The 15,357-nt window shown below is 39.6% G+C and overlaps 1 protein-coding gene across 11 annotated transcripts in view; it reads right to left on the reverse strand.

Moving 5' to 3' along the window:
• The window catches only part of CSGALNACT1 (chondroitin sulfate N-acetylgalactosaminyltransferase 1), a 345,395-nt gene that overhangs the window by 18,176 nt on the left and 311,862 nt on the right, over positions 1-15,357 (reverse strand). For all 11 annotated transcript variants that reach the window (XM_030312497.1, XM_030312495.1, XM_030312499.1 and 8 more), the window contains one exon: positions 11,892-11,993. In XM_030312497.1, the coding sequence (XP_030168357.1) occupies positions 11,892-11,993 (102 nt within the window). The remainder of the gene's footprint in view (positions 1-11,891; positions 11,994-15,357) is intronic.

The following is a 15,357-nucleotide window of genomic DNA, read 5'->3' on the forward strand; positions in this document are numbered from 1 at the left end:
AAACCCTGCTTCCAGCTGCTGTGCTGCAGCAGAGGGCAGAGGAGGGAGGAAGATGGGGGTTGGGAGCTTGTCTGTCACTCACAGCCACTAGGAAAAGGGGTGGGGAGAACACTGGGCCTAGTGTTTGAAATGACCTTTGTTTGGAAGAACTTTTTTGAAAAGTCTTAAAACATCAGCTTCTATGCTTCAATGTGCTGCCTCTAGAGAAAGAATTCAGGAAAACGGATGCCAAGGGACCCTCCATATGGCCCTAATGTAAAAGACAATCTGCTTCCTTTCTCTTCATTCAACCTCTCTACAAGGATGAGATGATCCACATTATGTCCACAGCACTACCCAATCTGAAAATGCACTCCAAAGCCACTCTCAGTGTGTCTACAGGCCATGCAGAAAGCTGCAGGGCATGGCACTCGGCTCTGTCCACTCACTGTCCACACAGCAGCCCCTATGCTCCATGTGGGCAGGTACCCACATGGTACCAGCAACCTCTGCTTCCCTGAACCCTCATCCCCACAAAGAACCCTGCCCCACCCACCTCTGCCTGGCTGCCTCATCCACCATGACCAGCACTGAAGGCCAACAGCGTTGTTACTGTCAGCCTCACAGTGTTGGCTCTGCACTGAAGGCCTGAATCAGGGAGCTGGACATGAGTGCACAAGGAGGCAGCATGGGACAGAGTCATCTGTGGCCTGGGAGGCACCATCAGCCAGTCATGGGTATTGGAGAAGGCCCAGGGCTAACTGTCATCCATCTGTGGCTCCCAGCACGGCTGCCAGGTTACTGAGCTCAGCTATGAGTCTGTCTGGAGCTGGGTAATAGTACGGTCCTTCCTCCTGATCACTCATCCAAAATACTTATAATTGCCCAATGTCTGGAGGAACCCTTTGCCCTCCTCTTGCTGTCAAGAAGGGCCTCTGATAATTAACAAAGAAATTCTCTACTAACAAAGGGGGCTGAACTGGAAACACCAGAAAAAGAATCAGAACAACTTCACTTTCCCACTTTTCCAGAACAGAGAGATTAACACATTGTCAAACCTCTGGGCCTGGAAGCAGACACCCTCTTCTCATCTCAAACTCATCAGCACCAGCTCCAGAACACACAGCACAATGAGATGAAGAGAAATTGGCTTCTGCGAGATAACCAGGCCCCTCCTTCAATGCATCCCATATCTTTACTCGGGGGGCTGGGGGGGGGGGACTTGCTCACTAGGCCAGAGTACTCCTGCTCAACAGTGTATGAAATAGTGTATTAAGAGGCAGTGAGGCCATGCAAAAGCAAGGACACATTTCAACACAAAACACTGATTCACCCCAATGGGGTCTAGCAGTGGGTTTGGGAATGTGCACAACACAGCCATGAGACTATAACCCAAAAACGCAGAACACAGAAGTGCACAGGCAAGGACCCTGTTTTGTCCTCTGTCCACAACCCCCCACCCCACAGTGAGCAGCCAGAAAATGGTCACTGATGGTGTACCATGGCTGGGGCCTCCTGCCTCTGGAATACACTTCTTCCATCCACTCCAGAGAAAACCCCACTCAGTCTTCACAACCTGAGTCAAGTGTCACTACCTCTTATGCCTTGCTGCAAACTGAAGTGCCCTCTCTGGGCTCCCATGCACTTTGCCCAGTTCTCCATCTGTCCTGTGCCCGGTGCCTTCTTGTGCCTTTGCCTATATAGACACATACTTGATTACCTCACCACTCTAAGTTCTTGGCGGGCAGGGAATGCATTTTTTTTTTTACACCTTCCGAGATGATCTGGCAGTATGCGGTAAGTGGCACACAGAGGTAGGGACATAGTGGGTGATCAAGAAGCATCAGATAAATCAAAGGATGAATCCATGGGAAAAGCTTAGGTATATCTCAGACCTGTCACTGTTGGAGGGCACTGCCCAGATTCCTCCTTCTTCCCTCAGGTGGGTCCTGCTTTAGCCCCCACACGTCATCAGAAAGAGTTTCCAACCAACAGATTCCAAAGGACAGGCACAAACCCATCCTTTTAGAAAGATGAAAAATATGTAAATAACAAAGAAAGCTGAGAAAAATAAGATACAATTTGGTTTGAAATATTTAATTTATCCATACAAGGAAATGTAGTATTTAGTGGTACACACAAAGTAATGGCCTGGTAAGAAAAATGGGCATCTTTCATGGTAGAGTGAGGGCACTAAATTCTATGCCATGTAATTTCCTACTAAGAATCAGAATATGCAGTTCCGAAAGGCCACATGATTACTCACAATTATTCTTTCTTCTTTTCTTCTTGAATTGTATTATTGACTGATGAAACTCTCAAGTCTCTCATTCAATTCTCTTCTTTTATAGAATAAGTTTGGTGCACAGGGACTCCTCCAAGTTATATACAATCATTCTTTTAGAGGTTACAATGACCTCAGAAAGCTACTGTTTCTACTGGAGATTTAATTTCTCTAATTGACTTACATTTCCCAGAATTGCTGGATTGAAAATGATAAAAGATCTTGTTGCCTAATATGATTTACTCTCATACAGACTTCTTCCCACCATTACAAGAAAATTCTCTTAATGTGGCACTTCCCACAATAGCCCTTCATTAAAAAGTACTTTAAAAATTTACACAAAAACTAGTATTATATTCAATGTATAACTTAAAATTTAAATCTAACAGCTCTAAATATTGAAATTGCTTATGAGTTCTACTTAATGAAAACATTCAAATATGGTCAAGAATTTAAAACTAAACATACTCTCGGGCAGCTTTTCTAGATTTTTTCTAGATTCTAAGCTTATACAAGTCAGCTGATACAACTCCATTTTAGCAAATTTGTTTTGAAAAGATAAACAAAATGGACAAACATTTAGCTAGACTACCTAGGAAAGATTTAAGAGACATTACTCAAATTAATAAACAAAAGAGGAGACATTACAACTAATACCACAGAAACACAAAATATCATGAGACTACTGTGAATAATTATATGCCAACAAATTAGATAACTTAGAAGAAATAGATAAATTCCTATAAACGTACAACTTACCAAGAATGAATCATAAAGTAATAGAATATCTGAACAGACCAATAATAAGCAAGGAGACTGAATCAGTAATCAAACATCTCTGACAAATAAAAGCCTCAGGACCAGATGGCTTCATGAGTAAATACTACCAAACATCTAAAGATGAATTAATACCAATCCTTCTCAAACTCTCCCAAAATATTGCAGAGGAAGGAACAGTTCCAAACTCATTTTATAAGTCCAGCATTACTCTAATACTGAAGCCAGACAAGGGCATGACATGAAAAGAAAATTACAGGCCAATATCCCTGATGAACACAGATGCAAAAATTCTCAAATAAAATATTGGAAAACTAGATTCAATACATTAAAAGGATGATACATAATGAGCAAGTGGGATGCATCCCTGGGATGCAAGGATGGTTCAACACCTGCAAATTAATAAACATGATATACCACATTAACAGAATGAAGGATAAAAATCATCTAATCATTTCAACAGATGCAGAAAAAAACATTTAACAAAATTCAACATCATTTCATGATAAAAACTCTGAACAAATTAGGTACAGAAGGAACATACCTCAGCATAATAAAGGCCATATATGACACACCTACAACTAACACTATACTCAACAGTGACAAGTTAAAAGCCTTTCCTCTAAGATCAGGAACAAGACCACTCTTACTCAACATAGTATAGAAATGTTAGCCTTAGCAACTTGTCAAGGGAAAGAAATTAAAGGCATCCAAATCAGAAAGAAAGGAGTAAAATTATCTCTGTTTGTAGACAACATGATCTTACACATAAAAACACTAACCAAAGGTGTGCCTGGGTGGCTCAGTCAGTTAAACCTCTGACTTCAGCTCGGGTTGTGATCTCATGGCTCATGAGTTCGAGTCCCACGTTGGGCTCTGTGCTGACAGCTTGGAGCCTGGACCCTGCCTTGGATTCTGTGTCTCTCTCGCTCTCTGCCCCTCCCGCATCCACTTTCTCTCTCTCTCTCACTCTCTCTCTCTCTCTCAAAAATAAGCAAACATTAAAAAAAAAATCCTAACCACATCACCAAAAAAACTGTTAGAACTAATGAATTCAGTAATGTTTCACAATACAAAATAACATAAAATCAGTTTGTGTTTTTATATACAATGAAAGAGAAATTAATCACATTTACAATAGCATCAAAAATAATAACATAAAAAGTAGTGAATTACTGACACATGCTACAGTGTGGATGAACCTTGAAAACACCATTGTTAAGAAGCCAGACACAAAAGGTCATATATTATAGGATTCCATTATATGAAATATCCAGAATAAGTAAATCCCTGTTTTTTCAAATGCTTTTTCTGTGTGTATAGAGATGGCCATGCAGTTTAGTATATTACATTGATTGATTCTTGTATGTTGAGTCAACCCTGCATTCTTGGGATAAATTTCACTTAATCATGGTGTATAATCCTTTTTATATGTTGGATACAGTTTGCTAGTATTTTGTGAGGATTTCGGCACCCTATATTTATAAGGGATATTGGTCTGCAGTTTTCTTCTCTTATGATGTCTTTACTTGTTTAAGGTATCATAGACCTCATAGAATGAGTTGGGAAGTGTTCTCCCTTGTAAATTCTGAAAGTCTGTGAAGCATTGGTATTAATTTGTTCTTTAATGACTGGTAGAAATCAGCAGTGAAGACATCTGGGCCTGGCCTTTTCTTTAGGGAAAGTTTTCTGATTCCTATTTAAATCCATTTACATGTTCTAAGTCTAGTCAGATTTTCTTTCTGAAGAAATACTTAATTTTGACAGCATACAAAACATGGTCCTCCATTCCCTCTCCCCTCCTTGGTGTTGTATTAAAATGACATCTTTACGTACTGTGTCTATCTAATACAGGTAGATGATCCTTCTTTATGCAGTTAACTTTTAAATCAGATAGGAGAAAAGAGTTATAAACAAAAAAATACATTTATACAATACTGTATTGTATTTCCCTACGTAGTTACTTTTACTGGAAGTCTTTATTTCTTCACAAGGATTCGAGTTTGTCTAGTGTCCTTTCATTTCAGTCCTAAGGACTCCTTTTCATATTTCTTGTAGGGCAGGTTTGCTAGTGATGAAGTCTCTAGTTCTTGTTTATCTGAGGATGTCTTAATTTCCCCTTCATTTCTGATGAATGGTTCTGCTGAATATAGAATTCTTGGTTTAGTGTTTTTATTCCAGCACTTTGAATATGCCATCCCACTGTCTGGCCTCCATTGTTTCTGACAAGAAATCAGCCATTGCTCTTATTAAGAATTCCTTGGAACCAATTAGTGCTTCACTCTTGCCACTTACAAGATTCTCTCTCTCTTTGTCTTTGTCTTTCAACTGTTTGCTTATGATATATTTACTGTGTGTTTCTTTGAATTTTCCTATTTGGAGTTTTTGAGCTTTTTAAATGTATAGATTCATGTTTTTCATTAAATTTGGGAAGTTTGGGACCATTATTTCTCCAAATATTTTTTCTGCCTCTTTATCTCTCTCCTCTCCTCTGGGACTCCCACTATGTCTATTTTGGCATGCTTGATGGTATCTTATAAGTCTTCATTCTTTTTTATTTTTGTTTCTCAAACCTAAGCATATCAATTGACCTATCTTAAAGTCCACAGATTCTTTCTTCTGCCTGTTCAAAACATGCTCAGCACCCCTTAGTGAATTTTTCATTTTAGTTATTGTACTTTATCAATTCCAGAATTTCTATTTGGTTCTTCTTTAGAAGTTCTATTTCTATTTGGTAAGACATAGTTCTAATTGGAATGACTTGGTTCTCATAGTTATCATTAGTTCTTTAAACATGGTTTCTTTTAATTCTTTGAACATATTTAATACAGATGTTTTAAAGTCTTTGTCCAGTAAGTCCAACACCTGGGCTTCCTCAGGGACAATTTCTAATAATTGATTTTTTTTCCTGTGCGTGAGCCATACTTTTTGTTTCTTTGCATACCTCATAATTTTTTGTTTAAAACTTAACATTTTAAATAATGTAACCCTGGAAATCAGAATCAACTCCTTTCTCAGGGTTTGTTGCTGTTGTTCTCTGTTGTTGTTACTTGTTTAGTGACTTTCCTGAACTAATTCCATAAAGTCTGCATTCTTTGTTGTGTGTGACCACTTAGTGGTAAGCTAATGACTAGACAGAGATTTCTTTAAATGCCTAGAACCAATAAGTCTCCAAATATTTGCCAATGGATTTTGTGTACACGTTGGGGCATGCTATCAACATTCAACTAGGTAGTTGACAGCTTATCTTTGCCTTTATGTGCTTCTTGCACAAACTCTCAAGGTCCACCAGAGGTGAAAGGTTAGGGCCTGCTCACATCTTTCCTAAGTATGAGCAGAGCCCTAGATGTGTGCATGGCCTTCTAGATCCCCAGGAATGTATTTGAGCTTTTCAAAGCCCCAGTGGAGATCTCACTCCTCAGCCTCACCTTTTACGCTTTTTGGTTAATCTGTTGTTTACCTAAACTCTTATCTACCACACCTCAGGCAGCCACAAAATTACAGACTTCCTATAACTGTGTTTTGGAGGAAAGGCTTTTTTCCACTGGGAGAGCTCTGAATCAGGTCAAATAAAGACAACCTTGTGAATAGAGACTTCCAGAGAATTCCAGACAGGTCGGATCATGACATTTCTCTGGGAATGATGCTTTAAAGGAGCTCTTGTCCCATTGTGGCCCCTGGTGGCTGCCAGGCTGTGGTTCTTGCTGTGCTTGTGAGTTATTGGATTTCAAGGCTACCAAAGAGCCAAGGAGAAGGTGGGAATAAGGCAAATTAAAGCTGCACAAAAATTCAGTCATTTTTCTTGGATAAACATTTTCCAGATTATTGCAAGTTTTGTTTAATTTCTAGAGTTCTTAAAAAGTTGATTCTGACCATTTTTAGCCATTTTCTCATTGCTTTATGAAAAGCATTTGCACAAGTTTTTATTCTACCATTTTTGGTGACATCACCTTTATTTAACTGTTGAATTATATTTCATTTTATAAACAATATCATTTAATTTTTTTCATAATATATTTTCCTACCATTTTTATTTGAAAAAATTTCAAACCTTCACAAATATAACAATAATATATAAGTATCCACATATCTTTCACCTAGGTTTACCAAGTGTTAACATCCTGCCTGCCTTCCTGCCTGCCTACCTGCTTTGAACGATTTGAGGGTTAGTTGCAGATATGGTGACAACCTTACCCTTGAAGAGAAGTATCTCCCAAGAACCAGGCCACTCTCCTTTATAACATTATAACAATATAATAATCACACTCAGGAAATTTAACATTATTACAATAATATACTCTATATGCTATGTTCAAATCCCCCAAAGAACAATTTAGAACACCTAATACAGGCACATCTCCAAAAAGAGCAGAATCTGTACCAAGAAGAATCATACTTAGACCCTCTTGCAAATGCCAGGAATGGAATGGCCACAGGCCTGAGATGCTGCCTTAATATGTGAGGTGCTTCCCAGGGTTCAAGACTCCTTATCTTCTTGGGAAGTATTTGCTGTGTTGTTTTTTTGATTTTAGCAAATGATATAGTATCTTAAAATTCCTTAGGGAAAAATTAAAGCAAAGCAACAATTCTGCTCAAATTTAAGAAACAAATGAAAAGAAAACACACCAGAATAAAACCTTTCTCCCCAATTTTCTTCTGGGATGTCCTGATAAAAATCACGTCCTTGAGGGGATGTGTCAAACAAACCTTTTCAAAGAGGCACGAAATGATGACACACACCATAGTAAGGCAGGTCCCTGACAACACACAGGAAAAAAAAAAAACCCTCCATAATGTCACATACTTGCAATGACAGGGCAGTGTCTCATTTCTAGTACTTTGATCTCAGAGATAATACCTCTGAGAGATGCCTTTGTATCCTTATGATTGGACAAAGATGAAGTTGCAATGTAGAAAATGTTAACTCATGCCAGTTTTTTTTTTTTTTAATTTCCGAATACACAGCTCCAAGCAAATGTCTACCTAGGCCAGCAAAGTGTGGGCCATGGGCCACCCAAATCAGCATCACATGTGGGGTTGTTCATTGCCAAGTGTTCATTACCAAGCTTCTTCATCTCAGGCCTACTGACTCAAAACTTCTGAAGCTGGATCTCAGGAATCTGTGTTTTAAAAAGCACCCCAGGTTATTCCCAAAGCACATTTCTATTTGAGAAAAATTAAGCTAGGCTTTAATCTGAGATTAACTGCAACTTAAGATGGAAAACTCTATGGAAAAAGAATCAGATTATTGAGAAACTGATTTGTACTGTTATCTATGGAAGTAGCTTTTTAAAAGCTGCTAATATTTTGACTACAACCCTTACAAAGGAGTATGTTATACATCATGACACAGTAGACACACACACACACACACACACACACACTTTATAGTGTTCTAAAACAATATTTATCCTTACTTCTTGTAATGCACTTTGATATTTTTATCCTATTCTATTGCAATGTTTTAAAAACACTGGACATAACCCACTAAAGCGTTTTCACAACCCTCTAATGAATCACAAATTGCAGTTTCCAAAACACTGATCTACAGCCATCAATGGAAATGTAAAGCTCAACCAAGTAAGCATAAATCTAGAGACAGAGTACAAACATGGCATGAGTCGAACTAGATTTTTAAAAGATATTCTAAATATATATATACATTTAGCTGCATTTAGAACAGTTTAATCACAATGCTGGTATCCTAATGAAGTAAAATATCATTTAGGCTGATTTCAACTCTTATTATTTTCACTTGATCTTAGCCAAAAGGCCGAGAAGCGATAACTCTTATTATTTTCAGTTGACAATTGTGGGTTTCAGAAGGAAATAAACTGGAGTAAAAATTTGGTGCAATGTTAAGCCTGTGAGTACCAGTAGTTAACGGATGAGGTTCAGATCCTGGCTCTCCCATGTGGTAGGGATGGCAGCCTGAGGAATGACCTCTCCAAGCCTCAGTTTCTTCTTCTATGAAATGGGGCTAATGACAGCATCTGTGTCATAAGGTTGCTGTGAATATTAAATAATTCATGTAAATAATAATGGTTATTATTATTCAAATATAAGATGCATTTTACCATCTTAAAAGAATGATAAAAATTACATCTAAATAGGGCTTATTATACAAGCTTTCATATAGTTTACTAAAAATACAAATATACTGTGTACCTGGCATTGCCCTTCTCTTGATGAACAAACACTGAATGTTTTCTGACTATGACTCCATGTTAGGTGCCAGAGTGATATGGTACATATGGTACTACTTACTAAGCAGCTGATAGTCTATAGTTAGGACAAAAGAAAGAAATGTGAATACCCAAATCATATGCCAAGTGCCAAACAGAAGAGATGCTGACAGGGAGTGTAGTCTGAGTTCAGAGAGAGGACTGGTCAGGAAGAGCTCTAGAAGTGGGCACTCAGGGGTGGGGTGGGGATAAAAGGGTAGGGGTCTGAGTGCATAGAAAGGAGGATGGAGAGAATTCCAAGTAGAAGACAATAATGGGAACCAAGATGAAGGGGCGAACCACGCCTCCCAGTTTGGATGGGGACAGTAAGTCATCAAGACAAGGTTAGAAATTAAAGCCAGTTTGGGTAGGAGGCTCGGGCAATAGGTGATTAGGGAGAGTGATCTGGAAGGCGGTGTGGTGGTGCTGCCCTGTTAAAGTCAACTCAAGCTGGCTGCGGAGGGTGGGGCATCCTATGGGAGGTTGTCTGATGAAAGCAACACGGGGAGGGGGTAGGACCCGCCACATCAACCTTGCAGATATCCCCAGTTAGCACAATGAGAACATCAACACAGAAAAATAGGGTTCCAATTAATTTCTCTAGAGTTTCCATAGCACAGCTTTAAAGCACTGATGGACTCAGTCTCTAGCACAAAGTTCTCAGTTATGGATAGGTTACTCACTTGGAATTTTCCAAAACTTTAAGTAAACCGTCCCTACCACTGAAATGATTCTACTTTTCTTGTTCAGATTCTATTCATTCTTTGCTCACCAAGCAACCTTCTGACCAAGTATTCAGCTTGCCAGGTAATTTGATAGAGAGAAGAACGCCTTAATAAGAGTCATTAAGCATTCCAGTCACTAGAAAGGGTATCTCCCATAACAACATCAAAACTGGCCTTCCACTTATCCATCAGATTTATGTCAATTTTGTTATACTAATCAGCAAATGTCCTTTAATGTGCTCAGAAGATGACAGACCCAGTTTTGACTGCACTTTACAGTCACCTGGATAACTACTTAAAAATACCTTGGACTGGGACAGCTGGCTGCAATTAAGGCCTCTCCTGGGCAGCCCCTGGGGTGGCCCACCGCTTTCTCAAACAATGACTCTCAATCCTGGCTATGTGTTAGAAGCAACTGGGAAACTTGAAAAAAAAAAAAAAAAAGATCCATGCCCAGGAATGGATACTTCCAGAGATGTTAAAACCTATCCACTAGGCAGAGGACGTGAATTCTAATAATCCATGCACCTCATTCTGAAGCAGAGATGAAAAGGATACTGAAATACATTGGAGTCGAGAGATTTCTATTTTACTTACATGTCGGATAATCAGTTATTCTACTCTCTTTGATCGCCCTTCCACAGGGGCCTAGCTTTTAAGCTGTTACTGGTTTCAAACTCTGAATTCCAGACTGCTTTAGAACAGAGGTCAGCAAACTTTTTCTATAAGGGAGCGGAGAGTAAGAGTTTAGGCTTTGCAAGTCATACTGTTTCTGTCACAACTACTCAACTCCGCGGTTATAGCACAAAAACAGACATAAATAATATGTAAACAAAGAAGCATGCCTGCATTGCAATACAACTTTATTTACAGAAACAAGAGATGGACGAAATTTGACCAGTGGACTGCTTTAGAACGTTTGAGTTATTATAATTAGCATTCTGATCTTGTGCCCATTAATACAAAATTAGTAACAAAGTATGAAAATAAATACAAAAAGTGCTCTCAATCTTGTAATCTTATCTGTGGACTATCATCCTCTTCCCATTTACCAGAAACTCAAAACAGGGGGCTCTGTTTATATTTAGACCATATGGAGTTCTTCAGACTATTTCTGCTTCTGAGTACTGCTGACCACCCTCCAAGCTTCACTTATGGAGAAACCACCCACCTGATTACTCAAGTGAGGTCTGCAGTCCTCCACAGCAAACCAGAAGGGAGTGTGGCTGTACCATTCTGGCCTCCTCACTAGTAGAAAATGCCCGAGATATTTATTAAATACTTGTCCATTTATTTGGGTAGGGAAAAAGTCCATCTGGGACGCTTTCATTTATTCCCCCATACAATTGATCAGTGAAGTACAAAAATACAAGCCTAAGTCTAAAGTTTTGTGTTAGATAATTTCTGTTCAGCTGAATAGGCTTAATCAATGATCCTGTCCTAGCCATCACTCCTGACTTCCCTCTAATCTCTCAATATGCATAATGAATGAAAGTCAACAGGGTGAGACCATTTGCTAAGTGGATGAAACTGGAGCACGGATAGCACTCAGCTGGAGCTCGCTACACACATATGGCATCCCTCATTCCCACTCTGTGACATCAAGTTCCCAGATCAGCAATGCTGAGACAACATCCAGTCATGCAGAATCTCCAGGAAGCCTGTGGCCCCATCCTTACAGCTCAGGGAAGTTTATCTCAATTGTCAAAGTTAATGCCCTGCACAGCGGGGACCAGCGTCAGGTGGGGTGGTCTCCCAGGGAAGGAGGGTGCACAGCTGGCAAACATTCAATCCCCCAGTTGACCCACAGTGTTAAGGAAAACAAAACTGAAGCAGAAGTTCAATCCTTGGATGTATGTCTCTGAGCTCAGTTACTATGAGTCCTTATGACATCGTACTTACTTGGAAGTGTTTTCAAGTATTCCTTTGACCTCATTCATTTCTTCCTTCCCAAAGTAAACAACTGTGAGATGAATTCTCCCATCCTGTTGGATGCACATCTCCCTAGAAAACAAAACACATGTATGTCTGGTCCTGTGTTCACAATAACAGGCAAGGTCCAAACAAATACCTGTTTTGTAAAGTGCAAAAGGTTCTCGAAGTAAACTGAGTGAACTACCGAAAGAGCAGAGATGGGTCAGCAAGCCATTTCTGGCTGGCCATCACAATTACCTGTATTGATATGTATCTTACGGAGAAAACAATGAAATTTAAACGTGCAGATCTAGTAAATGAAACTCAGACACAAGAGGCCACAGGTCTGATCTGCCACAGGCTTAGCCCATCGGGGTCACCTAGTGTCATGGAAAGGTCACTGGGGCCTTATTACCCTTCTTTGCCATAAGAAGTCTATGAAGTACAGAAGACATAAACATAGATTCCATTTTACAGATGAGAAAGCTAAAATCCAGAGAAGGTGAGACAAGAATCCTTGTCTATGAGCTTTCCTGCGTGTGCCAAACACAAACAGTCTTCAAGACTGAATGAGCAAAGGTAAAAGATTCTTTCATGTAGGGCTCCAGAAACCTTTCTTCATACCTCAAGGGAATGACCAGGCTGGAGCACAGCTGCTCTGTGCACCTTCCCTGGGTCGCACCTTCCCGAGCACCCACAATCACCTGCACTACTTCCCTGTCTCTCCTCCCTGTGACCAATTGTCCCAGGTACCTGGCACCTCAGGCTCCAGGGTCCCGACAGCCCTCTTTGGGCCAGGCCTCTGGCTCTGGACTGGTCTAGACCTACTTTCTCTACCAAAGCTTATTTATTTGCCTATGTCCTGCTCTCTAAATGGTGACACCTAGCTAATCTGGTAAAATACTCCGCTGAGGGTTACCGCATATACATTTGTGATATGTGCATAAATTAGGTATGTGTATATGAACATATGTGTGTATATGTGTAAGTATATGTGTGTAAATATGTGTGTACATGTATGTGTACACATATATGTGTGTGCACAGTTTAAATAAGAGTTTTCTGGAAGTAAATTAATGAAAGATTCTACTGGTTGGATATTTTGTGATATTTTGACATTTTGCATGTCCTTCCTTTTTATTCCTTTTGTCTCTATATTCACTACTTTCCTTAACCCCCCAAACAACAGTCCACATAACAGCTTTCTGAAAATCCCTGAGCTCTAACTGCAGAGGCTAATTTATTCAATGTTTTGTTTTTGTTTTTTGTTTTTTGTTTTTTTTTTTTTTTTTATAATGCCATCAAAAAGGAGTGACTGCCTCGCTGGGAGAAATCCAAAGATGTAGGAGATCTGGTTCCTCTGCTCAACATGCTTGGGAAATAAAATGAACTCAAATAAAATAATGACACCTCGTGGCACAAATAACAAGGAGACAGTTCAGAAAACACAGCAAATCCTATCAGCTGGAATGGCTGGGGCCTGAAGGAGGGTTAGGGTAGAGGAAGAGAAGAGGAAGAAGAGAATCCCAGATGGAAGAAATATCAGGGAAGATGATATTGACCCGAGGCTAGAAGCATGCAGGACTCGTCCTGGTCAGAGGCTTGGTTCTGAGAATCTGTTTCTTTCCCGTGAATTAAAGGTAAGAGCTGCCTCTGAAATGCAGTCTGATGGCAGAGCTCTTAGACAGACAAGGAACCAGGAACAGAGGCCCAGCATGTGACAAAGTGCTTCAAACTGAGAGCTCCCTCACAGCCTCAGTCCCTGCAGTCTAAACCATACCTACTGACAACAAAATTCTCTTCCATAAAAGATCTCTTTTGCTAACTTGCCAGATAATGCTTTAACTTTCTTTGCCAGGGTAGAATAAAAGAACACACAGAGAGCCAAGCACCAGGAAAAATGTGCTTTCAAAATGCATGTGTAGTTGGAAAAAATTTATCCTAGAATCAGGAGGGGGTCACCCGCTGAGCCTGCATAAAAAGCATTCTTGTTTTTCTAGTAACATCTTTGCTGGCATTTAAAAATCTATTCAAAGCACTTCCCTGTTTTCAAGGAATAAAACAGAGATACACTGGCCCTTCACTCTTCTTTTGCCAGCTGAGGCTTCCCAAAAAGGCAAAGCAGAATTGGTTCTGAGGTGCTCCTCCAGGGTTCCATTTCATTTACTCATTTTTTCCTTCCTTCCTTCCTTTAACAAACAATAACCAAACAAGCAACATACTACGTGGCAGATGCTCTACCAGGGGATCTTAAAAAAATGAATAAAACATTTCTGTCCCTAATAAGTTATCTATCTACTGTACATAACTAAAACTACCTAGAACACAATAAACAAATGCTCTATGAGAGAATGAGCACAAGTACTATGGAAACACCATCACCAATCTGTCTGAATGTGTGATTTTTATATTTTTCAAAATAATTCTCACTAGACTCCATCACCTGGAACAATGTGTGTGAGAAAATAGTGTGTATGTGGGTGACTGTGTATGTGGAGATGTCTGTGTTTTGGTGTGATTGTTTATGCCTGGATCCTCCGAGCTAACTTAGGTGCCCCTGAGAGCACATCTCTATAATGACCATGGTCAGGTTACAGCAAAGCCATATAAGTGTCAGGGAACCCCAGCTTCTTAAGAACCCTTCAGGGAAGCTCTTCATTTCACATGGATGCTTTCTTTGTATTAGCTCCACAATCCTACTTACAATATAGTGTACAATATAGTGATTAAACAATTCTACACATTCCTCAGTGCCCATCAAGATGACTGTACTCTTAATCCCCTTCACCTATTTCACCCATCCCCCACCCACCTCCCCTGTGGCAACCATCAGCTTGTTCTCTGTATTTAAGAGTCTGAGGTTTTTTTGCTTGTCTCATTTTTCTTTGTTCATTTGTTTTGTTTCTTCCACATATGAGTGAGATCATATGGTATTTGTCTTTCTCTGAGTTATTTCACTTAGCATAATATTCTCTAGCTCCACCCATGTTGTTGCAAATGGCAAGATCTCATTCTTTTTTATGGATAAGTAATATTCCATTGTGTACTTATACCACATCTTCTTTATCCATTCATCTATGGATGGACATTTGGCTGCTTCCATAATTTGGCTATTGCAACAATGCTTCAATAAACATAAGAGGCACATATCTTTTTGAAGTACTGTTTTCATTACTGTTTTATTTTGGGGGGTAAATACCAGAAGTGGAATTACTGGGTCATATGGCAATTCTATTTTTATTTCTGGATGAACCTCCACATTGTTTTCCAAATGCCTGCTCCAATTTGCATTCCCACAAACAGCCCATGAGGATTCCTTCTTCACACCCTCACCAATACTTGTTATTTCTTGTGTTTTTTTTTATTTTAGCCCTTCTAGTGGGTATAAGGTGATATCTCATTGTGCTTTTGATTTGTGTTTCTCTGATGTTGAGTGATGGTGAGCATCTTTTCA

The sequence above is a fragment of the Lynx canadensis genome, chromosome B1 (genome assembly GCF_007474595.2).
Source record: "Lynx canadensis isolate LIC74 chromosome B1, mLynCan4.pri.v2, whole genome shotgun sequence".
Taxonomy (NCBI): Eukaryota; Metazoa; Chordata; class Mammalia; order Carnivora; family Felidae; genus Lynx; species Lynx canadensis.